The sequence below is a fragment of the Abramis brama genome (assembly GCF_963993115.1).
Source record: "Abramis brama genome assembly, chromosome: 17".
In the NCBI taxonomy this organism is placed as follows: domain Eukaryota; kingdom Metazoa; phylum Chordata; class Actinopteri; order Cypriniformes; family Leuciscidae; genus Abramis; species Abramis brama.
The window spans coordinates 11,065,604-11,089,761 of record NC_139979.1 but is presented as its reverse complement, the minus strand read 5'-3'; the positions used below and the strand labels follow the sequence as shown (position 1 = coordinate 11,089,761).

General features: G+C 36.8%; 4 protein-coding genes across 6 annotated transcripts; 2 read left to right on the top strand and 2 right to left on the bottom strand.

Moving 5' to 3' along the window:
* Positions 1-3,204: 3,204 nt before the first annotated feature.
* LOC311067806 (ras-related protein Rab-39B) lies at positions 3,205-6,299 on the top strand. The gene is made up of 3 exons (XM_084089934.1): positions 3,205-3,281; positions 3,378-3,638; positions 5,379-6,299. The coding sequence occupies exons 2-3, from the start codon at positions 3,397-3,399 to the stop codon at positions 5,755-5,757; spliced, it is 621 nt and encodes a 206-aa protein (XP_083946060.1). The 5' UTR covers positions 3,205-3,281; positions 3,378-3,396; the 3' UTR covers positions 5,758-6,299.
* A 963-nt stretch (positions 6,300-7,262) lies between these two features.
* Positions 7,263-11,835, top strand: rab42b (RAB42, member RAS oncogene family). Of its 2 annotated transcripts, XM_084089331.1 has the most exons (3): positions 7,269-7,394; positions 7,487-7,717; positions 10,270-11,835. In XM_084089331.1, exons 2-3 carry the CDS (start codon positions 7,500-7,502, stop codon positions 10,709-10,711), a joined length of 660 nt encoding a protein of 219 aa, XP_083945457.1. In that variant the 5' UTR covers positions 7,269-7,394; positions 7,487-7,499; the 3' UTR covers positions 10,712-11,835. The 2 variants fall into 2 exon arrangements, with proteins under 2 accessions (XP_083945456.1, XP_083945457.1); XM_084089330.1 differs by having other exon boundaries at positions 7,263-7,717.
* Positions 11,309-14,604, bottom strand: taf12 (TAF12 RNA polymerase II, TATA box binding protein (TBP)-associated factor). Its single transcript, XM_084089332.1, has 6 exons — positions 14,461-14,604; positions 13,753-13,985; positions 13,588-13,665; positions 12,622-12,736; positions 12,261-12,349; positions 11,309-12,164 (listed from the first exon to the last, which is right to left on the bottom strand). The coding sequence occupies exons 2-6, from the start codon at positions 13,921-13,923 to the stop codon at positions 12,129-12,131; spliced, it is 489 nt and encodes a 162-aa protein (XP_083945458.1). The 5' UTR covers positions 13,924-13,985; positions 14,461-14,604; the 3' UTR covers positions 11,309-12,128.
* A 369-nt stretch (positions 14,605-14,973) lies between these two features.
* Positions 14,974-23,843, bottom strand: ctps1b (CTP synthase 1b). Of its 2 annotated transcripts, none has more exons than XM_084089328.1 (17): positions 23,666-23,843; positions 22,752-22,930; positions 22,384-22,554; positions 19,235-19,335; positions 18,875-18,991; positions 18,682-18,765; positions 18,361-18,593; positions 18,123-18,255; positions 17,828-17,916; positions 16,310-16,404; positions 16,143-16,205; positions 15,989-16,032; positions 15,816-15,912; positions 15,660-15,715; positions 15,485-15,581; positions 15,257-15,401; positions 14,974-15,147 (listed from the first exon to the last, which is right to left on the bottom strand). In XM_084089328.1, the coding sequence occupies exons 2-17, from the start codon at positions 22,915-22,917 to the stop codon at positions 15,069-15,071; spliced, it is 1,770 nt and encodes a 589-aa protein (XP_083945454.1). In that variant the 5' UTR covers positions 22,918-22,930; positions 23,666-23,843; the 3' UTR covers positions 14,974-15,068. The 2 variants fall into 2 exon arrangements, with proteins under 2 accessions (XP_083945454.1, XP_083945455.1); XM_084089329.1 differs by having other exon boundaries at positions 15,257-15,404; positions 23,666-23,810.
* Positions 23,844-24,158: the final 315 nt, after the last annotated feature.

The window sequence follows — 24,158 nt, the reverse complement described above, 5'->3', positions numbered from 1 at the left end:
TGCTGCCATCTTGTTACTCCAAGGTTAGGATACCTGTCCACCTCTCGCTGTCTTTAAAAATGTAGGAGCTGAAACCTAGTCTTAACACTTAGGAACCTTTATGAATCACACTTATTAAGTAATAAGAGTAAAATTACATCATTCTTAGAATTTTGACACACTTAAGTCTAAAATTTTATACATGCGGCCCCTGGTCTTTAGCAGGTCTTAAAATTAGGCAGATACAACCTCATGTGAACAACAACACATAACATATAGCCTAAATGAGAAGCCATGTGTAACCAAGTACACCCTATGATTCAATTGCTTGTAGAACCATCTTTAGCAGCAATAACTTGGAAGTGATCGTTTTCTACATTTCTTTATCAGTCTCTCACATCGTTGTGGAAGAATTTTGGCCCAAACTTCTTTACAACGCCTCTTCAGTTCATTGAGGTTTGTGGGCATTTGTTTGTGCACAGATCTCTTAAGGTCCCACAGCAACATTTCAATAGGGTTGAGGTCTGGATTTTGACTGGGCCAGTGCAGCACCTTCATTCTTTTCTTTTCTGTTGTAGATTTGCTGATGTGCTTGGGAACATTGTCCTGTTGTATGACCCAATTTTACCCAAGCTTTAGCTGTCGGACAGAGTGCTTCACATTTGACTCTACTTTGGTATGAAGTCTGATCTTGGGCGTCCACTCCTGGCAATACTGGCAACTGTTTTGAATGTTTTCGACTTATGAATAATCTTCCTTACCGTAGAATAATAGACTTCAAATTGTTTGGAAATGGCCTTATAACGCTTCCCAGATTGATAGCAGCAACAGTTGCTTCTCTAAGATCATTGTTGATGTCTTTCCTCCTTGGCATTTTGTTAACACACACCTGAATGCTCCAGACCATGCAGCAAACTGCCAGAACTTCTGCTTTTATAGAATTGGTCACACTTGCTGATGATCAATTAATCAAAGACATTAGATTAGCAGTGCCTAACACTTACCCTCTTTATTTTTTTACCCTCTAACTTAGTTTGTCACCAATGGCTTCCCCATTTTGTTAAATAATGACACGCTGTAATTTGTCATGCGTTGTTGCATTTTAAGACCTGCCAAGGACCAGGGGCCTCATGTACAAAGACTTGCGTTGAATTCATACTAAAACATTGCGTACGGACAAAGCTGTAAATGTGCGTACGCACAAAAACCCCCAGATGTATGAATCTCTGCGTACGAAGGATCCCACGCATATTCTCTTTGTACATCCCAGTTAACGTAAAATTGAGCGCACATGCACGAGCACAACGCCCCACCCAGTCTCCTCCCTTAATTAAATTAATTTAAATATGGTAATGAGTCCACTTTGGCAAAAGAAAGCAGTAAGAAAATGGCGGCAAGAAACGAAACTTTACAGAAAGTGAATTGGAGGTGCTACTATACTATAATTATTTATTTGGAACTTTGTCCTCCGGAATTAATAACAAAAGGAAAAAATATGAGTGGGAGAGTTTGGCTGATGCTGTCAATGCGGTGGGATCTGAAAGTCGCACTGTAGAGTAGACTGTCACTGAGTACAGTTGAGATTTGATTTTTCACACAAAAATAGACACTGAAAAGAAGTGAATTTCCACATGACATGCCACATGACATTTCATTAGCTTGTAGACTAAGATATTATCAATCAATAATACCCTAGTTTATATTTTCCACAATTAGCTCATAAAAATAAGGTGCTTTTTGTCTCAACTTTGTCTCAACTGTACCAATATGTGGTACAGTTGAGACAGTGCATGGTACAGTTGAGACACCCATTTCTAATGATGTGAAGGTAACTAACCATTCATTGTAAATATAAAAAATAAAGACAAATAAAGAAAATAACAATTGGGCAGCATTTTTGTTTATTCATCCATTTATATTCATTCATTTTATTTAAATTAACACTGGTTAAAATGTATAAAGCAGGAACAAGATATGTAACAATATTTATTAATAATACACAGTTTAAATGTCACAAATATCAACATTTATTTTCATTTGCGTCCTATGCTGGCTTATTACGACGTTTAACCTGTTATCATAACTCTGAACAACTAAACAGTGTGTTTCCTAATAGAGCTCTATCGGGGGTACAGTATGTGTCTCAACTATCCCCCGCTGGCCACCTCGCACATTTCTCTAGATTTTGCAATTACCTTGCATGACACAATACCATGAAATATGCCAGTTTTTAGGGCACAGAATAACGTTTGTGGTGATACCAGTTACGTTTAACAGTCACATAAGGATAATAAGCTATTCATTGTGGAGAGTGCATGGTGAAGTGAACGTCATATCTTAGAAAAAAAAAACTTTTTCCGATTTCTTCGGATCGGAGATGCGTCCGTTGTTCAAATTTCCCACGATCAAAGAGGACACTAATACGCACGTGCACAGCAAAAATCACAACTTGTGCTTGCTGCGAACGCAAGTTATTTAAGGTGTCTCAACTGTACACATGTCTCAACTGTACACAGTCTACCCTAAATGACCTTAAAAAGAAATGGTCTGATATAAAGGTGGACATTAAACCAAAGCTGTCATTGCCATAGACTAAGGGTTGTATCATTTTGCATATGCTTTTATATGTTCTTACTTAATTGCATAATTGATAGAATATTTCCATAAGGCTCGTGTGACAATATATGTCATTTATTTTATAAATTGCAAATTAATAGCAATGCTTCCCACAGGTGGTGGTGCGATAGACTTGTTGAACCATTCGTTGTGTAATGTTTGCAACTTCACTTCATTGCCTGTAAGAGTCGCCAACGGACAAAAACAATGAGAAATGTACGTACGCCAGACATGAAATTGGCGTGGAGGAACGCACATTCTCGCGTTAATTTCACTGTTAGTACATACGACCGTGAGCGTGAAAGCTGGCGTACGCAAAGTTTTTGTGCGTACGCAAGATTGATACATGAGGCCCCAGATGATTTTTTATTATGTCCTGATAAATAATACCGTAGAATTCAATAGGGTGTCTTTTCTTTTTCACATGACTGTATAATACACACACACACATACACAAAGTTTTCATTTTATCATGAACTTCTGTCAGCTATCATCAGAGTTTGAGAAATACGTCCTATACTCGTATAAACCCGACCTGTTACATAAATACCTCCCACTTCTGTGTCATATGATCATATGAACCTGTTGGACAACTAACTTACTATAAACAGGAAAAGGTTACATCAAATCAACAATAGAAATTCCAACCCCTTCAACATTCAAGCTGGAAAACTGTTCAAAAACAAGTACGTACAGATCCTGAAATTTAAAACTTGAATTGCAGACTTAACTCTATCTAAAACTTAAATCTGAATATCAATTATAATTTGATGGGTTCTCAGTTTTTCTGGTCAGATCTTTATGGATCCTGGAGCAGTGTCAGCAGTCATGAGTCACACTGAGTGCCTGTACCGTTTTAAAATGATCATGATCGGTTACAACAACGTGGGAAAGTCATGTATGCTGAGGCGCTACAAAGAGGGCCTGTATGAGATAATAGGTCGTACTATTGGAGTGGCCTACTGCATTCACATCCTAGAAGTGGAGCCTGGGGTGAGAGTGAAACTACAGATTTTCGATATAGCCGGTCATGAATCGTATTGGTAAGCAGTGAGAATACACAACATCTTCACGCTTTCCAAAAATTCTTTTAGCCTCTTTCTTTAAAGCCCAAAATAATATGAACCGAACTGACAAAATTGGGTAACACAACACTTTACAATAAGGTTCATTAGTTTACATTAGTTAATGTATTAACTAACATGAACTAACAATGAGCAATACATTTGTTACAGTATTTATTAATCTTTGTTAGTTAATAAAAATCCAGCTGTTCATCATGTTAGTTTACAGTGCATTAACTAATGTTAACAAATACACATTTTGATTTTAATAATGTAGCCTGTTAGTAAATGCTAAAATTAATATTAACTAAGATTAATAAATGCTGCAGAAGTATTTTTCATTCTTAGTTTATGTTAACAAATGAACCTTATTGTAAAGTGTTACCCAAAATTATCTGTTTCCTGTTTATGCTCAAAGAAAGCAATTCAGATTAAATTAAGGAGGGCTATACAATATATATTTATCTATATTTTTACTCTGAGACTGCTTAGGAAAATTCCTTTTGTTACTGATACCCATATACTGTAAGTCAAACTCAACACAAATTTTGGATTTGGCTGTGATCGGTGGCATGTACATTACTACTGAATCATTGATGTCCAGTTGCTCATCAGGTGGTTGGTAGTGGTGCCCAACTGTATATCTAAAAAAAAAAAAAAAAAACGTGTTGTTGTCATTACACTAAAAGAAAGGTTAAATTAAACATTCAGGTGTTAGAATGTATAAATTGTATTTATTAAAGGGGTGGTTGATTATGATTTCACTTTTCTAACTTTAGTTAGTGTGTAATGTTGCTGTTTGAGCATTAACAACATCTGCAAAGTTACAACGCTCAAAGTTCAAAGCAAAGGGAGATATTTGCTTTTAAAGAAATCGCTTTTTAAGGACTACAACAAACGGCTGGTAGGGACTAAACGACATTCCTCCGGGTTAGTGACATCACCAACCATAGAATTTACATAAACCCCGGCCCTTGAAGATTATCAAGACAGAATATGCTAATCAATGACTAGAAGATAACTACACATAAATTCATCAACTAACCATTCAGAAATGTCCTGTTGCATTCTACATGTCGTCACTTCTTCTAGAGTCTCTCCATCATTGTCTGAATCCGGTTTCAACATAAAAGGCTAAAAGTTTTTGAAATTTTCAGTGCATGTCTGTGTAAGCGCAAGCTTTTGAAGCTCTGCCCTCTGTGCGAGAGCAGCAGCTCATTTGCATTTAAAGGAACAGACACAAAACGGTGCGTTTTTTGCTCACCCTCAAAAAGTAACAATTTTAACATGCTATATAAAAATATATGTGGGGTATTTTGAGCTAAAACTTTACATATACACTCTGGGGACATCAGAGACTTATTTTACATCTTGTGAAAAGGGCATTTTACCACCCCTTAAAAGAAAGTAAAGGGTATGACGAAATAGCTATTTAACTTTGAAGAGGATTCTCATATAGGCAAGCTAAAATTCATGTTTTAGTACAATAATTTACAGTATATAATATATATATATATATATATATATATATATATATATATATATATATATATATATATATATATATATATATATATATATATATATATATATATATATATATATATATATATATATATATATATAATATTATATATTAATATATATATCAACACAAAAAAAACGTAGCACTTAATGTACAATGTAATGGTTGTTTAACATTATGAACTCTGTTTCCAGGAGTATTATCAAATGCTACTTTTCTGGTACAGCCGGATGCCTGCTGGTGTTTGACCTGGGTAATCGGGAGTCTTTCAATTACATTAAGGATCGGCACAAGGAGGTGTGCAATATTGTGCCGCCGTACACTGTGTTCATGCTTGTGGGACACAAGTGCGACATAAAAGAGCGGGAGGTGAATCAATACGAGGTGGAAGAGTTTGCAAATGAATTGGGAGCGCCATACATCGAAGCCTCTGCCAAAACAGGCCACAATGTGGCAGAAGCTTTTGAACTGTTGACCCGGCGCATTTATCAGGGTTATCTGAGTGGAGAGGTGCGCTTGCATGAGAGCTGGGGCAAGATCCATAAAAATAAGCCAGCGGAAAACAACAAATGAAGTCAACATGAAACTGCATGTTTTCCATTTTATGGCCTTTCAAATGTAATCATGTACTTAAAAAAAAAAAAGCAAGACATATTCAATATTTAATTACAAGTGCCAGTGACTGATTTCTGATTGTTCTTTAACTGATATCTACTATATTTAAATGTTTGAGGTACAAATGTTTAAATATCTTTTTTTTTTCATATGTATAAAATGTATATTTTCAAGAAAATATCTTCATATTTTCATATATTTTTTCCTATACTTAATTTAACAGGTTCATTTAATTCAAGTGCTTTTTCATGCTTGCTTACTTGTGCAAGGTTTTTTATTTATTATTTAGCTTTTTTGTTTATTCATGTTTGTTTATTAAATATTTGACTAATTTGATTTTGCTTTTATGATGAATGTAGCCTAGTAGTACATAGCTTTTACCAAGTTTGAATACTTTTTTCACAGATTTCCCATCAAGATCACACAGCAGAAAACACACACAGCAGAAAACACAACACAGTCAGCATGAGCCCCAGTAAAGCTTGAACTTTCTTTTACGGATGATCTTTTTTTTCTTCTTTTTTTTTCTTTTTGTACGGATGTTTAGTATCATAGTCATAGAGAAAGAGCGTCCCCTAGCGGCCATCAAGAAAAATGCATTACAAGCACTGATCTCTATAGATCAGTGATTACAAGGTGTTTTAATGAAGGAAACGCTACAAAAAATATGCATAAATTAATTTAATAATAAATTATTTCCAGCAGTATGAGGAGCCGTGACTCGTGAGTAAAACTGTCATGTTTTAATGGCCATTTTAGTACTTTTAAGTTTATTAGACTAACTAAATTACGAGTGTTGTTTAAACGTATGCTTTCTCGCTTCACTGGATCCCCACCCTTGCTAACCTGGTATAAACTACTTTCCAAGTTTCTTAAGTGCACTTAGGCCTATCGGTGGCTTTTTGTGTTTCAATACATACAAAAACGGATAGCAGTAACACACTGTTGATAGTTCTACAATTAAAGCCTCATTGGAGTTATAAAGCAGTCCACTAAACTAACGTAACCGAAAACAAACCAGCCTAAATCGTCTGTCTGTCTGTCTGTGTCCCAAGGGAGTCAGTTCCATTGTTGTTCACCTCCTGTTTGGAAAGCCTCATAATAATGGAAACTAACCTGTAATGCACACTGGTGGTGAGGAATAGCCTATTGTGGGCTTGATTTCATCATGACATTGGAAGTCTTCCAGCCATCTTCAGAGGTTATGACCTGGGTGGAAGCATTCTCATGGTTGGCCTATTGAGAAAGTCTTAGCTGAAATGTTTTTGCTCATTACATGTGCTTTTATGTGATGCATGCCACTAGCTGGCCTCAACAGGAAATGCTGGGCTTGTCCTGATATGATACTGCATGCTCATTCCCTCCAGTCTTTGAGAAATTCCAAACTTTCTGCTGGTATTTATAAACTCCGCCCCTCACATAAACCCTGCCCACTAACAAGTATGAACAGAGATTAAAGAAACAGATCAAGTAGACACTCCCAACCCTAAAACGTTCACACAGATGCTGCTCTTTGCAGAAAAACACAGGGGAACCTAAGGAACTATGGGTTTGTTTCTACCTATATTTAACATGAGAACTTCAAGTACTCTAAGGTAAAGGGTTCTCTGGTCAAATATCCAAGGATCCTGGTGGAGTGACAGTTTTTAGTGAACTCTAGCCTTTTCATTTATCACGTTGGTTTTAGCTCTCGGTGAGTCATGGATCTCACGTTGTGGCAGTACCAGTTTCGAATCATCATGCTAGGAGACTCCACGGTGGGCAAGTCATCCATGTTGAAGCGATACACAGAAGACCTGTTTCTGGAGTGCATCAACCAGACTGTCGGAGTAGACTTCTATGTACACTTCCTAGAGGTCGAACCTGGAGTGAGGATCAAACTGCAGTTCTGGGATACAGCTGGTCAGGAGAGGTTTAGGTAAGTCCAAACATTCAAGCTTTTGAAAGTTCTACCATGAATTGAATGACTCCGTCCCAGATTATTCTGTAGAACACAAATGGAGATTTTTGGAAAATGTATCCATCTCTGTGAGTCTATATAATGCAAGTGGATAGTAACCCAAAATTTGACGCTTCAAAAACCACACAAAACAAACACGATGGTAATCCATACAAGCCCAAGTGAGGAACGAATGTCTTCTGAAGAAAAACGATTGGTTTGAATGAGAAAAATACTGATATTTTAATATTTTTAAAATATAAACTATCGCTTCAACGCTTCATTTATATTTTATGTGTGTTCACTTGTGCGCCCTCTGTAATTCCACGTTACGTCAAGCTAGTCTCAGCCTCAGACATCACGACGCCCACGGACCGATGGCTGAACATTTGATGCATATGGCACATGTTTCTGGAAACACTTCAGGAATTTCGAAGTCATGATCTGATTGGTTGAACTCTACAGGATGTTCGGGAGACACGTGTGTCACGTTCTTTAACAGTTCGCCTGGAACCAAATGCCGTGACGCCAAAACCCCACGTGGAAGAAGATGTTTACAACTGTGACAATGAGCGCTTATCAGGATCAACTAAACGCTGGAATAAAGTATGTGAAGTTTGCGGCTCCATTGTTGCAGTAAACTTGCACAACGTTCTTGAATGAATAATTTATAGATGCACGCCAGTCTGTTATTGCAGGGATATCGACATTATATTTTCACGCCCCTAAAAATGATGCGGAACAAAACAAACTATGATTGGTTGTGTTTCATGTCAGTGAAACGTCCTCGTGGGCAGTCCTTGTCCAAGAAAAGCTGTGATAGAGACCAGACCTTCTGCCATCAGTCTGAAAGTCTGGCTACGCGAGACTAACGTCAAGCAAACACATATATGACAGCTAGCCATGGTAGTTAGAATTTTTATAAAACATTATTTTCTCACACAAACATTTCACTTCAGAAAACATTACTTCATCAAAAAGGTGCTGTATGGATTACCGTCATGTTCGTTTTGTGTGGTTTTTGAACTGTCAACTTGCATTATATCAGGGATGTCCAATCCTGCTCCTGGAGGGCCACTGTCATGCAGAGTTTAGTTCCAACTTACCTCAACACTCCTGCCTCGAAGTTGGTAGTGTGCCTAGTAAGACCTTGATTAGCTGGTTCAGGTGTGTTTTAATTGGGGGTTATTTTACAGGACAGTTGACCTCTGGGAGCAGGGTTGGGCATCCCTGAGACTCACAGAGTCAGAGTATTTAAAAAAAAAAAAATCTTTGTGAAAAAAAAAAGTTTGTGTTCTACAGAAGAAAGTCATATACACTTGGGACTGCATGAAGGTGAGTAAATGATAAGAGAGAAATTTAACTTTGGGGTGGAGTATCCCTTTTAAGGTGAACAATCCACAATTGTCCAAATGGCGATAGAAGAAGGACTGTTTTCCCCTCAAAGTATCTTCTGTACGTTTAGTCAACAGTTTAAAGAAGTTGCCTTGCTTCTGTAAAACAGAATTGTGAAACATATTACTCATCACGACAGCAAGTATTCTCATGATACTTTCAGGAAGTATGTGTTCAGTCTACACTATAAATGGATTCACTGCCAAGCGCGGCTCCATAGGGCTTGGCCCACTTAACTGTCCCACCCATGCAACAGTTTGGCCCACCTGGAAAGGTTTATAGCCCATCTAGCATCTTTGAGCTGGAGTTGGGCCTGTTCACTGGTATGCATAAATGACTTTCAAGAGATAGTTCACCCAAAAAGGAAATTACTCACCCCCATGTCATTCCAATGTCTCATGGGTGGCTAGCCTTGTGATGAGGGGGAGGAGGCACTTTTAACAATACTTATTTAACAATAAATATTGCTTTGAGTTATCAAAAAAAAAAATGTCACTGCAAAAATGACATGGATGACTTGTAAAGGTGAGAGCCACCTCTGAATTGGCTTGTAAGGGTGTTTAAACCCCTGTTATTTTATTGATCAAAGATTCTATATATACCAAGATGGTTCACTCATAATAGTACTATCATCCAGTTTACCTATTGGCCAGTTGCCAATTGAAGCTCCAGTTCTCATAGAAACAGTGTCCTGAGATGAGCACCTTTCCATGCACGTTGGAGGGACCAATGCTATTTTAATGCTATTTGAGGGTAAGAAACAATGTTTATGGGGCAGTTCATGTCAGATTTTATTGCTGATTTGATGTTATTTAAATTTTAACTTGGCAAACAGTTTTTGAGATTTCAGTATTTCCCCATTCAAGTAGATAGGAGTTGGTCTTGCATGCCTGAAATAGCTGCCTGGAGGCATTGCAAAAATGGCAGTAGAGTGAACTGACTTTCCTTGAAAAGGCCTTTGGAATGATATAGAATATCCAATGAGAAAAAAATGTTGGATTTTCTCTTTTGGGAATTGATTGGCTGGTAAAGAGGCCAAAATGGAGCCAGAATTAATGTAATGTATAAATACATGATTGATTATCATTGTACAAAGGTCTGGAAAAAATGATCTTTCAACTATGGTACATTTGCAGGTCTGTGACTCGCTCCTACTACCGGAACTCAGTCGGAGGTCTTCTGGTATTCGATCTGGGCAACCGCAAATCTTTCGAAAATGTGCAGCAGTGGCACGCGGAGGTGTCAGAACGTGTGCAGCCCTACACAGTGCTCTTCGTGTTGGTGGGACACAAGAGTGACCAGGACAAGGCCAGAGAGCGAGCTGTGAACCGAACCGAGGCAGAAAAGCTTGCAAGCCAATTGGGAGCGCCATACATCGAGGCCTCGGCCAAAACGGGTCACAACGTGAAAGAGGCCTTTGAACTCTTGACCCGAAGGGTTTACCAGGGCTTGAAAAGTGGAGAGATCCAGTTGCGTGAGGGGTGGGATGGTGTCAAGAGCTCAGCTCCTACAGCCCAAATGTCCCAGAAGACACAAAACAATGAAGCTGCTGAGAAAAACAAGAGCTGTGCTTGTTAACTGAAAATATATCGCAACCTTTGAGTTCAGTTCTTCAAATAGGATGGATCAGTCTGACATTGCCAAATACACCTACAACTAATCTCTAGGACATTAAAATGTAAGATTGTAGGTATTAAATTTGAACAGACAGATCTTTCCTCATGGCATGGATAATATATGCTTTTCTGCAAGATTTCAGCTTTTGTAAACCACACTGAAACACTTAACGTCATTTACACGCGTGCACATTTGATTTCCAAATGTTTGTTCATATTTCTAGGCTTAACTTTGGATAAACGTGTTTTTAGTGTGGCATCAGTGCAACTCCATCAGTTGAAAAAATCGTTTTTATTTCCACATTACTTTAGCACATGAGCACATAATTCCATAAACATGGATTTGTTTTAGTTGATACAGAAAGGGCTGCCTTAATTACATGACATTCCGAAGGTTTTTAAGAGCTAATCCTGTAGATTTGTAAATGATTCACTAATATTTGACTTTCAAAGATAAAGGGAGATTTTAGATATACAGCTGACACAGTCTAGACACATTGCTGAAACAGTTTGTCTTGGTTATTACTTCTGATATGAAGTCAGTCCAACACAATGCAAGTGAGTTCATTGTGAATAAATCACAATTAAGTTTTTTATTCATGAAAAACAGGAGACTGTAAAACACTGTGATACACGGCCAAAAACCAAAAAAAACAAAACAATTCAGTTTATACTCAGTTTAACTCCACAAATTATTTTTTTAAATCTGCCCACAACAGGTGGGGTTTATGCACCATTTCCCACACGTCACATATATAACCCCCTCTAACAATTAACATCTGCATTATGTCACTAGTTCCAATGCAATTAATTACATGGGGAAGTGGTATTTATTACTCTGGTAAAAATGACTGTTTACCTTTAGAAAGTCACACACTGAGGATTTCTCTATAATACTTAATATTACTTAAGTGACGAGTTCTACAACACCGAACATTATAAACAAATCAGACATATGGTGATTGTAATTGTGCATAGCTACTAATGCCAGCTGAGCAGAAGTTGTGCGACTGCATGATGGGTCAACTAAACATGTAATATGAATAAAAATGTGGTTTGTGGATTAAACAATAAAAATAAAAAAAATCTGATGTTTTTTTTTACAGAGCTCTGTGAGATTCTATCATATAATAAAACCCCAGTATAGCACCAAGGTGCTCAAACAAAATGTTCACATGGTGATTTAACACAAAGTGAACTGTACAGACAAATGACGTCAATTCCTGCACACCTTTTGAATGGGAAATGTCAAAAGAAGTGTACTGCAAATAGTACAATGCATTCTTCCTCTTTGATTAACATAACATGTATAGGTTCAAACCCTATCCACTTCCAAAACTTCCAGGGGAAAAAAATGTTTGTTGGTACTTCCGATCTTGCTACTTTTTGGTTGTTTTGCGGATCAATGCCATTCTCTGAAAGAACAGAAATAGACATTTAGGTATGCAAGTCATTTGTTTTTCAAAATCATCTTGAGGGATCAGTTTAAGTGCATGAGAGCGATGGCTGACCTGTTTGTGGGCTTCTGTGGTGCATGCTTTCTTATACGGTCGGATCTCATCTGAGCCAAAACCAGGAATCCACATGTTCCACTGTCGTTCTGTAATTCAAAACAATTACAGATTATGGACTATATTAATGCAATTCCGTAGATAGTCATTCAAACAATCTGCAATTGGCCTTGATTTAACAAGATACATAATGTTTGCTGTACCTTTATTTTCTATAAAATTACTATTATAGTAAGAAAATTCATGAAAAACATTAAGTTTATTGTAAACGGATGCATGAAAATAATTTTTTATTTTTTTTTTAAATCAATTTTTAAAAAGGCACTTAAACCACTGGAAACTGTATATTCAAGACCCTCACCAAGGTGTAGCTGGACATCTTTCACTTCAAGAGTATTTGACTTCCTGTGTCGTGCAAGTTGGCATGCAGCAGTCACCACGCTCTCAATGAAATCATCAGCAATCTGCAAGAGCATCTGAAGGGAAATGACTCAGGTCAACAGACAGCAGTGTAGTGACAGTCACAGCAAGTCATTTTGCTGTCTGTCAGCAAAGCACCAACACACACACAAATATATGTGTGTGTGTGTTTATATATATATATATATATATATATATATATATATATATATATATACATACATACTACCATTCAGAAGATAAGGGGTTGGTAAGATTATTATTTCTCTTATGCTCACCAAGGCTCTATTTATAGGATCAAAAATACCATAAAAAACAGCAATAGTGTTAAATATTATTACAATTTGAAATAACTGTTGTCCATTTTAATATATCTTAAAATGTAATTTATTTCTGTGAAGCAGAAGCAGACTGTACTCCAGTCTTCAGTGTCACATGATCCTTTAGAAATCATTATATGCTGATTTGCCATTCAAGAAACATTTCTTATTATTATCAATGTTGAAAACAGTTGTGCTGCTTAATATTTTTGTAGAAATCATAATACATTACATTTTGCGATGAATGCAAAGTTCAAAAGAACAGCATATATTTTGTAACATTTGTAAATGTCTTTCCTGTTATTTTTTGTTCAATTTAATGCATCCTTGCTAAATAAAAGTATTACAATGCTAATATAAAATAATTCTAAGCACTGAGCTGAAAAAATGGGAAATGGATATGAATAAATATAACTTTTTTGTTTTTCGAATTTTTATTTTAGCAGTGGATATAAAGGGACATTTCTCATTTCAAAATGGAACAATTAACTATTATAAAACGCTTCCTTATGACTGAGTAGTTCAGTCAACCTACTGACTTGTCAATTATGAAAATATCACTAATAATACATCATATTATTAAGTACCTCCTCCACATCCTCATCGAGCTGCTCATTAGGGTCAATTTCACGCACAAGGTCCTGCAGCTTCTTCTTGCTGAGCACCTGAAGGGAAGATATTAGATCATAAACGTTATGAGGAATACAAATGGAGTAAGAATCTAATACATTTGATCTGCTATAGTGTCTCACCTGAGTGCCTTCAGGACTCAGTCTTCCAGCAGGTCCAGGGGTGCCTGGAACTTTGCCGGGGACGACGGTGCTGTTGGCCATGTTGGTGGAGAGGGGAGGTGTTGAAGAGGCTTCTGCTTTCACAACAGCGTAGAAGTTAGAGCGACTAGCCTGTGGAGGGTACTGGGTCATACTATGATAGTCAAGAGATATCTGTCACGAGCCTCTTCAAAGCCAGCGTGAGGTCTATTCAGCTGCAAAAAAAAAAAAAGGTATTAAGAGATTATATTGAGTTGAGTCAATGCATCCCACAGATAAACGATCTTAAATGTTATTTTTGGTTCACTAACAAAACCAAGAGCTTTTAGAGCTAACGTTACTCAGTGCACAGTGCTCACTAGGAAAAACATCACAGAACTGTCATTCGCCCTGCAGGCTAACGACTTTAGCTTTTTAGCTTTGCTGATGCCTTCTGAGATGATTAACTTAAACTATTTGGACAAACTGGGATGTAAGGGTGCTATTAATAGATTTAGCAATACAAATTAGCAAATAAATCTTGTTTTTTGTCCGAATGTCTTCGTGGTTGCTGTTATTCATCACCGAACACCGATCATCTTCAGCTCAACATATTAGCAGCTAGCGAGTAAACATTGGTGCCAATCCACGTCTCGTGATGCTTTCCTTTGGTTTCATGTAATCCTGTTAGATGGTAAAGTAGTGTGATACCTGATCCAAATAATTTTGTATTATCTTCCCATCTTCGACATTTATAAATTGGAATTATTCAGAAGCCCATGTAATTTGATGTTGTTCCTTCTACAGGCGCCTCTTCTGGCGAACGGAGCTCAGCCGAAATATCGCGAGATCATCTGAGGTAATAGAGTTTTACAAAATAAAAGCACAGTTAGAAAATAAATAGCCCTTCCTCTGAGGACAAATAAGAGTTTTCTTCCAAAGCACGTTTGTAATAGTAAAATAAATAAATAAATAAATAAAATTTAAATTTACAGCAGCCTACTGCATTTGTTTTTTTGGATCTGTCAATTTCCAAATATTTTCCAGATGTGGGATTACCGTTTAAGGTAGATTAATGTATTAACTGGTTTTCTCTGTGTAAACATTGACACAATGTTTAATTCTGTTGAATATACTTTTAAAGCTGTGTACTATTCTTCTGGTGTATATTTCTTCTGGTCTTGCCCCATATGATTTCACTGTAAGTATATCACTGTACACAGACCACTTAAAAATGACACAAGCCTTTTTTATTCATTTATTCAAGTTCATCATTTCATGTCATATATATGTTTTTTACGATTATGTGGATATTCCCTTTAAGAGAGTGATGGAAATTTCATTTCAGATATCTCCGAGTCTGGTGAACTACTGCCACTTCGGTCACTGTATGCGTCTCTGAGAGATAGAGAGAAAAGAGAAAACAAGATAATGAGACAATCTATATGCTAGTTGTCTCCACTTTAAATAGTTAAGCTGATATGAGAGAATTTACTAGGCAACAAACCGTGGTGAGAGCCGGCATCCTTTCTGTAGGTAGTTCTGTAGTTTCCCAGATGCTGCCAGTAAAAGGCCAAAATAAGGAGGCGAGGGTTTAATGGGGCGAGAAGTGAATTCTGGGTGGTACTGCACTCCGACAAAATAAGTTTGATCTGCTGTGACAGAAGAAACGAGCTGAAGCGAATACTGACTGACAACTTCTCCATACAGGTTCAGATACTGGACATGCACTGACCTTCAAGTTCAATGATCTCCATCCGCTCTCCCTCCAGGTCCTGACCCACAAATCGAAAGCCTCTATCCTCAAAGTGGTGCTTCAGTTCTGGATTCACCTGGGAAAATGCAAAAGGAACTGATTGAGCTAATGGGATTAATGATTAACAATTTTTGCAATTATTACTATTGTGAACCTCAAAGCGATGCCGATGCCTTTCGTCCACATATTCAGCATCTCCGTACAGCTTTCCTACAACAAAATTCAAAATTACGTAAACATATTTATCAGTTTCTATTTTTGTGATATGTGACCTTCACATTTTACAATGGCACAAAAGATCACAACTTACGGAGAACACTGGAGGTGTTTTTGAATAAGGTACGCCTTTTTCCTAACCTCATGGTTCCTCCCATCTGCCCAGGATTGTGCTCAGGCATTTCAATCACCTGGGTTAAAAAAAAGATCTCAACACACCACGCAAAAAAAGGAATCATTGTGCAGAAGTACCAAACCAACACCTACCACTGGATGTTTTGTTTCAGGATCAAATTCTGTAGAATTGGCATCTGTTAGGAAAAAAAGAGTTAAAATAAAAAATGTAAACACATTCATTTAAAAGCATATGCAATGTTTGCTTTAATAGACATATCAGAAAATCTAGTATAGGTGTTGTTACCTTCCCAGCCGAGTACATTACGAGCAAATTCACACACTGCCAGCTGCATGCCCAAACAAACACCTGCAGAACAGGGTTGATTTCAAATTTAACCACAGGATTGCTGTGATTATATCATATTTTGTCACTAGCACTGAATCGCTAGCTTTCTGAACATAATTTGTTACCTAAAAATGGCTTTTTTTGTTTCCTTGCCCAGTTAATGGCTTGGATTTTTCCCTCCGTGCCTCGCACACCAAAGCCTCCAGGAACAAGAACCCCACTAGCAGCACAATGAAATAGTCAAATATACATTCAATAAATAAATAAATATTCAAACTAACAACCTTAACAAAGTCTGCTTATTACACACAAGTGTATTCTCACAGATTACACCAACATTTAAAATCAAAGTGAAATGCAGTATGTAAACAATTTTATTTCCATAATGTGACATTTTATATTTAATGACAATACAAGTAGTAAAAGCAGGACCTGATTTCATTCATAGAGTATTGATTGAATTGTGAGAGTTTGCTTAAAACAAAGCCTAAACAGCTTTTGGATAATTGGTTAGCATAGTCCAAGAGCCCATATAGTTGAAATGACATCAGCGGAATGGAACTTAGAAGTTTGAGGTAGGTAAGAGTTTTTTTTAAAAGAAATTAATACTTTTATTCAGCAATGATGCATTAAATAAATAAAATGTGACAATAAGGACACATATAATGTTACAAAAGATTTATATTTCAAATAAATGCTGTACTTTTGAACTTTCTATTTATCAAAGATCCTGGGAAAAAATTTATCCATATTTCCACAAAAATAATATGCAGCACAACTGTTGTCAACATTGATAATAAGAAATGTTTCTTGAGCAGCAAATCACCTTTAGAATGATTTCTGAAGGATAATGTAACACTGAAGACTGGAGTAATGGCTTTGCCATCACATGATGAATCAATTACATTTTTAAATACATGATATGTATATTATTTTAAATTGTAGTAATATTTCAAAATTCTGTATTAGGAATTTTTAAGGCCAGACAAGTAATTTGTTGAGGCCTGTGCACATATATATTCAAATGCGCATACCTATAGACTAAACACGTTATACGCATGTGCATGCCGTCTGCGTTTTCACATATTCGCATTTTTGAAGTTTACGCGGAGATGTGAACGTTTTCCAAAAATTTTCAACGCATGCAAACAAGGTTTGCATTCTTGAGCCACCAGGCACTGTTGTTGTGCGAATGAGTGGGCCGGAGCGCATTAATGGTTTTCTGTTAGAACGGTGTCGTGTAAGCGGCCCCTAAGTTAATAACTAATGATCTTTGCAACGGAAGGGAATCAATCAATTAACTTTAGCTGGACAATAACATTATTCTAGAGCTGCTGTAAAGCCAAAACAATCTGTTACTTTAATTTCCTATTACCACTGTAAAGCTGCTTTGAAACTATCTATATTATTAAAAGCACTATATAAATGAAGGTGACTTGATTACTATACTTGGCTTGTCACCTGATCTGGTCAGTCTTGACTACTACTTTTATTTTTGATCAAATAAAAGCAGCCTTTGTGAGCATAAGAGGCTTCTTTCAAAAGCATTTAAAAACCGACCTCAGACTTTGGAACAGTAGTACATGTTGTTAGTTGCATCATTTTCTAGCAATTTGTCAAGTGTATTTTGAGAACACACTCACTCAGCACTGCAGAGCTTCTGCCAGGCCTCATGGTATTTAACCGGCTCCTCCTGCAACGCTGCCGGCTCCAGGTCTGCTGAATCTATGTACTGAAATAAGGTACCATTTTCAAGTATTAAACTTACACATTCAAACAAATATATGTAAGATGTTTAATGTAAGCAAAGTTAATCTTTTTCTGCAAATTATTAACATGAATGAACTAAAATTCATAAGGACACACTCAAATGGAACAAAACTATCCCATCCATCATAACAGCACAGGATATTGCTACTAGTTGCTGTCATTTCTTACCTTGACCTCTAGCTTATAGTTGATGGCGAGGGCAGAGTGCTCCAGTGCTTTAATAACAGAGGCATAAGAATCTGATAGTTTGGTGTACTTGCCAACTAAAGCAATGGAGGTTTGCTCCAGGAGTCGGTCAGACCTAGGGAGCAAAAACACAGGTCGCTCAAAACAGCTGCAACAACCTTGGAATTGTCAGAAGATTGCAGTTTTTTGGGACTGTTAGGCGGATGCAAACAGTACAAACCTGTCTGACATCTCCTTCCACTTTGTGAGCATTTTTTGAGGTCTCGTCACAATGGGAAAGTCCAGCCTGTGGTAGAGGTAGTCAACGATGCCCTGATCCTCCAGGAGTAAAGGTACTCTGTAGATGGAGGACACGTCATGTACACAGATCACCTGTTCAGGTTCCACATGGCAAAACATGGAGATTTTCTCTTTGACAGCAGTGTCCAATGGAGTTGAGCAACGACAAACAATCTGCAACAAAACAAAAAATTATATTCTCAGAACTAGAGTGACTTGACATGGATTGGCTCTTTACAACATATAAAGAGTAAAGACTGACCAGATCAGGTGACAGGCCAAGTCCACGAAGCTCTCGGACACTGTTCTGTGTGGGTTTGGTCTTCTGTTCTCCTGTTGAATTAGGCTGAAAATACATCCAAATACCACAGTAGTTGCTTTTTTTTTTGCAAACTCAAATAAACTATTTTTTAACCACAAAGGTTTAAATATAAAAAAGTAAGCTTGTTTCCTACCTGAGGAACCAGACTGACATGGATGTTACAAAAGTTCTCCCGTTTCACTTTAAACTGAAACTGTCTAAAAGCTTCAATAAAAGGCATACTCTCAATATCTCCAACTGTACCTCCAAGCTGTGGAAAAAAGTAAAATACAATTATTTTTTCATTTTTTTCATAAAGCTTGAAGATATGTAATATTCCAGCTAACCTAAGTAGTAGTACAATATAGGGGACTTAAAAATTTACTTTTTTGTATTGAACACTCTTCCATGTATTCAGATTTTTCTTTTGCATTTAATAACTGTCGCACTGTCCTTAGTAGCAACAATTTTAACTGTTTCCTCTCAATGTACAGCATAAAACAGATGGATATACCTCAATAACACAGACTTCTGGTTCAATACCGTCATCGTCCACCGAGACCTTAGCCTGTCGCATGACCCATTCCTGTATAGCATCGGTAATGTGTGGTACCACTGTAAAAAATTATTCACCTTAGTGACACCATAATATGCCATTGTTATCTCCAAAGAAGCAGGTATAGTGAGCAATGTTTGTTTAAACTTTTGTAATACAATCAGAGGAGGATTAAGGCTGGTGCCATCAAATACTTCACGATACAGTAAACATCACAGTACATCTGTTATGAAGCAAATTATTCATGAGAAAAGCAATTGTTGTATATTGATATATACACTACCATTCCAAAGTTCGGGGTCAGAATCTTTTTTATAAAGAAATGAAAGCTTTTATTTCTCAAGGATGCAATAAACTGATTAAAATTTTATTGACAGTAAAGACATTTATAATGTTACATAAGAAATGTTTCTTAAGCACCAAATCGTCATATTACAATGATTTCTGAAGCATTGGCCGTGAGACACACGCAATTCAACCAGTTCACACGCTCACACGCCACACCATGTATTTCTCACGCTGAAAAGGCAATGCCAACCAAGTTGTCCTGCAAGCTTTATATATAACGTTGTGTACGAGGCACACGCACACGCACCATACGTTCGTTACTAGGTAACCAACAACATCGCGCAAACGCGCTGGGTTTGTGCTGGTGTAATGCATTGGTCAAAAAAAGTCAGCGTTAGTTTTTTTTTTTTCTGACAGACCAGCCCATGAAACACGTAGATCAGCGGCCCATTGGCTCTTTCCTTGATTGACACTGGGCTGGCCCAATCACAACTTTAAACGAGTGAGCGAGCGTGCAGCAGTGTCAGTGTGTATCTGTCAAAATAGTCAGCGAGATGGAGAAGAAACGCAAGGAATGTGCAGAGAAATATCGTGAAACAATAGAAACAGGCCCTTAAAGCAGACACTGTAAACTGTGTCAAAATATACAGTATGTTTTCTGCCCTTCATCAGCTCCTGTGATGATGATGATAGTGAGGAGGATCTGGATCAGGAGAGAGATGAGAGAGTGTAGAGTCCGCGGTAAGCAGAACTACTTTCAAAACGCTTAGGCCATGTCATGAGTGTAGGAACCCATAACCCAGTTACAGATTATTTCCACATCTGCATAGTTGACGATTACTGCAATTCACTAGAAATTTAATGAGAGGCGTTTGTAAACCATGTTTTCCGCCAAAATAAAAGCTTGATGCAGTTTGCGTCAAAATAAAAGATCATGTGCTTATCTCTTTCAAGTATAGAAATAGGTACAAATCTAATTATGAAAGTTTCCTTTATTTTTTAGTGCATTTGTTTTTACAAAATATGGCTATTACTGTCATTGGATTAATATTATAACATTATTATGTAGTGTAATGTAAATAGACACTGGAACTAAAAGAGGTTTACATTTTTCTTTGTTTAATTGGCATGCCATGCCCCCAACCCCCCCTAGAAGGACCGAGTTCCACCCACCACAATTTTACCAAAAATCCTGTAAGAAACACGGGTATTGCTATGCCAATGCAGCTTATAGCTTGTTTTAGGATTCATCACTGTGGAGTATCTCAACTGTATTAAGAAATGTCAAATTTTTACTTATTTCATCTGTTAACTCTCACTCGTTCCTATACTCACTCATTACATGGCATTAGTGGTTTTAAGGAATAGGAGATGGTATGCATATATTTAAGGGCGTGCAAAGATGGGTGGTGTTTATGATCATATAGTGGGCCAGTCTGGGCCAAAATGCCAGGGCCGATTTTTTGTCCCAGTCCAGCCCTGCTCTTGTGTACACACACACACACAAACACAAACACACACCTTAATACTCTAATATGTCATTTGTTCACAATGTCCCACCACACAATAAATCATTATACCATTTCGACTAGACACATTCAAAATGCAAAAAGATTTGTTTTTCCAAACTGTTTGGAGCAATTTGTTATATTTTTGTATTGTAATTTGAAATATAACATTAAATAGTATATTTGATGTGATGAATTGCTCTGTCATTTATCAGATTTACCAATTGTTATAATTTCAATTTGTGCTGGTTAATTATGAACAATGGGTAAAATTGGGGGGCGGGGACGGGCGGGGACAGGCGGGGGCGGGGCTCCATTAGGGCTCCTCCCCTAACCGCATGTGATCTCACTCCAAGCTTTTGATAAAACTTGAGAACCCTGAAATAGTCTTTCACGTCTTGCACTTGTACGGACGAATTCACACAAAATTAAGTAATAACGCCCGTCTTGGCGAGTATCCTATAGTAAACAAAGTCGGTTATATCCTATGTATATCAAATGAACGTAGCCATGTTCAAATGCGGTCCGTGCGTTCGGTCTTAAAGGGGCAGCAGTTTGATAAACCTGCTTCTGTTTTAATGTTAATCAAACAAAGGACAAAGAAATACTCACTGCTCTTGACTAAATAGGCTACCCTTTTCAACTTTACAAAAATATCTATCTATATATAATTTATACAGTAATGAATATGCTTTTTTTCACATTTAATTATTTTATTCAAATTTCTGTACCTGTTAGATACCTGAAAAACTCTAAAAACACTGTTTATTTCATTTGTAGCCTTTCTTTGTTCTATTGTATTTATTTGTCCTATTTGTAATTTGATTGTTTGCTCTTATTTTGTTACTGACTGCTTACTTGTTTTAAATTCACATTAATTAGGCTGGTAGTTTTTGTTGTAGTATCAAAATTGGATTAAATAATTGGGATCGGTTACGGTATCGGTATCGGCGAGTATCATAAATGAAAGTATCGGTATCGGACTCGTTCTGCAAAAAGTGGTATCGGGACATCCCTATTTTAAAATATATACAAATAGAAAATGTTAATATATTGTAATAATATTTCACAATATTACAGTTTTTACTGTATATTTGATCAAATATATGCAGTCTTGCTAAGCATAAAGATACATCTTTTCAAAAACATTTAAAAAATCTTACCAATGCTAAACTTCTGAATGGTATTAAAATAAAAAGGAAGAATATTTGTACATCTCAAACACATATAAGAAATACTGTAATCCTGTTTCCTTGTATAAATATTTTATATTTATGTTCCAAAAATCCTCATGACTGTTGTGTAACTCACCTTGTACAGTTTTGCCCAAGTAATCCCCTCTCCTCTCCTTGGTTATAACAGACTGATAGATCTTCCCCGTCGTCAGATTGTTATCCTTGGTTAGCCGGATGTCCAGAAAACGTTCGTAATTCCCTAAATCCAAGTCAACCTCACCGCCATCATCTAGTACAAACACCTCACCTGGTAAACATAGTGTCAGAGAGATTGAATGTGACATGTAGACACAGATATAAACAAAAGACAGCTGTCAAAGCCATCAGTAATTATGCCCTATATGTGTTCCAAAGCAAACATCTCATGTAGCAGTTCATATTTCTGTATCGTCAACAAAAAAAATCTAAATGAGGTGAATCTCTTTTCAAGTAGTTTACACTTACCATGTTCATAGGGAGAGAAAGTGCCTGCATCGATGTTGATGTAGGGGTCGATTTTGATAGCAGTGACATGCAGGCCACATGATTTGAGTATAGTGCCCACACTGCTGGCTATGATCCCTTTACCAATGCCAGATATCACACCACCGGTCACCAGTATGTACTTCATTACTCTACAGCGTCTGTCAGTGGAAGAAATACAGTGATGTTTATTTCAACAATGATGCAATACAATCTAACAAGCCACAAACAGAATAACAAATGTAAGTGCATCAATAACATAACTTTTTTATACTGGAACTGTAGAGTTAACCAAAAACACACAGAAATGCAATTCATAAAAATGCCTTGAATACACATCTTCTATGATGAACAAGTCAATTTATGAACTAAATTCTATTTTATTGATTTACATTTTAATAGTTTTGTGGGACTTAACTTCTAACGTTGGTGTAACGTTACCTGTCTTGACTCTATGTATGTATGTATGTGACACTAACACAAGGAATTAAATCATTAATTGTATTGACAGACCAAATAAAAAAAGTATATTTATACATATACAACATTTAAATATTAACATAAATATATTTACATTTATAATGACCATGCCAAATTCTGCAACATCCACGCACTTAATAACGTTCAGAGGACAAAATGTAAACCACGCTGACCTTGTAAACAAAAGCAAAATACGCCAAAGCCCCATTCACCAATGAGTCTATAGCATATATATGCTAGTATAGCATAATATAGCCTTTTTCGGAGTGTATTTTAATAGGCTCAGAATTGAAACCTATTGAGGACCCTAATACATTACATAACATTGCAGTGAACTTCCATGTTGGTACAAGTGACTCTCTAGGTGCACTGCAATGAAAGCAGACACGGAAAATAAAATGAACGTTTAACTGTACCTGAAATCCTGCCGTTCAAATGAATAAAAACCGTAGATTAAAAACGTCAACCGATTCAATAAAAACGAGCCATCTTCACGATCACGACAGGTTTGTTTAGGTGTCAGCGAAATGCGCGCGCGGTGAAGCGCCAAAACAACACGTGGTACGAGACATCAGATACCGAGCTTTTAACTCTAGCTTTGCCAACTCTCGCAGCATGGCTAGAATTAAGGTTATAACGTAGAATTAACGCGTTATGATAGATATAATAATGTATTGTGTGATATTGTATCGCATAATTTCTGTATCAATTACATCGATCTAGTCTATTTATATTTTAAATGTGTTTAACGTTACCCTGAATGAAACTTGTCTAAATGCAGGTGTGGGCTCACATTCCACCTCTACTGGTTTGTACTTCCTTCTACGTTTCAGAATTTTTAGAATTCCGTAAGGAATTGAAATATATATCTACAATATCTTTAAAATAAAAAAGAAAGGAATTTTCTTT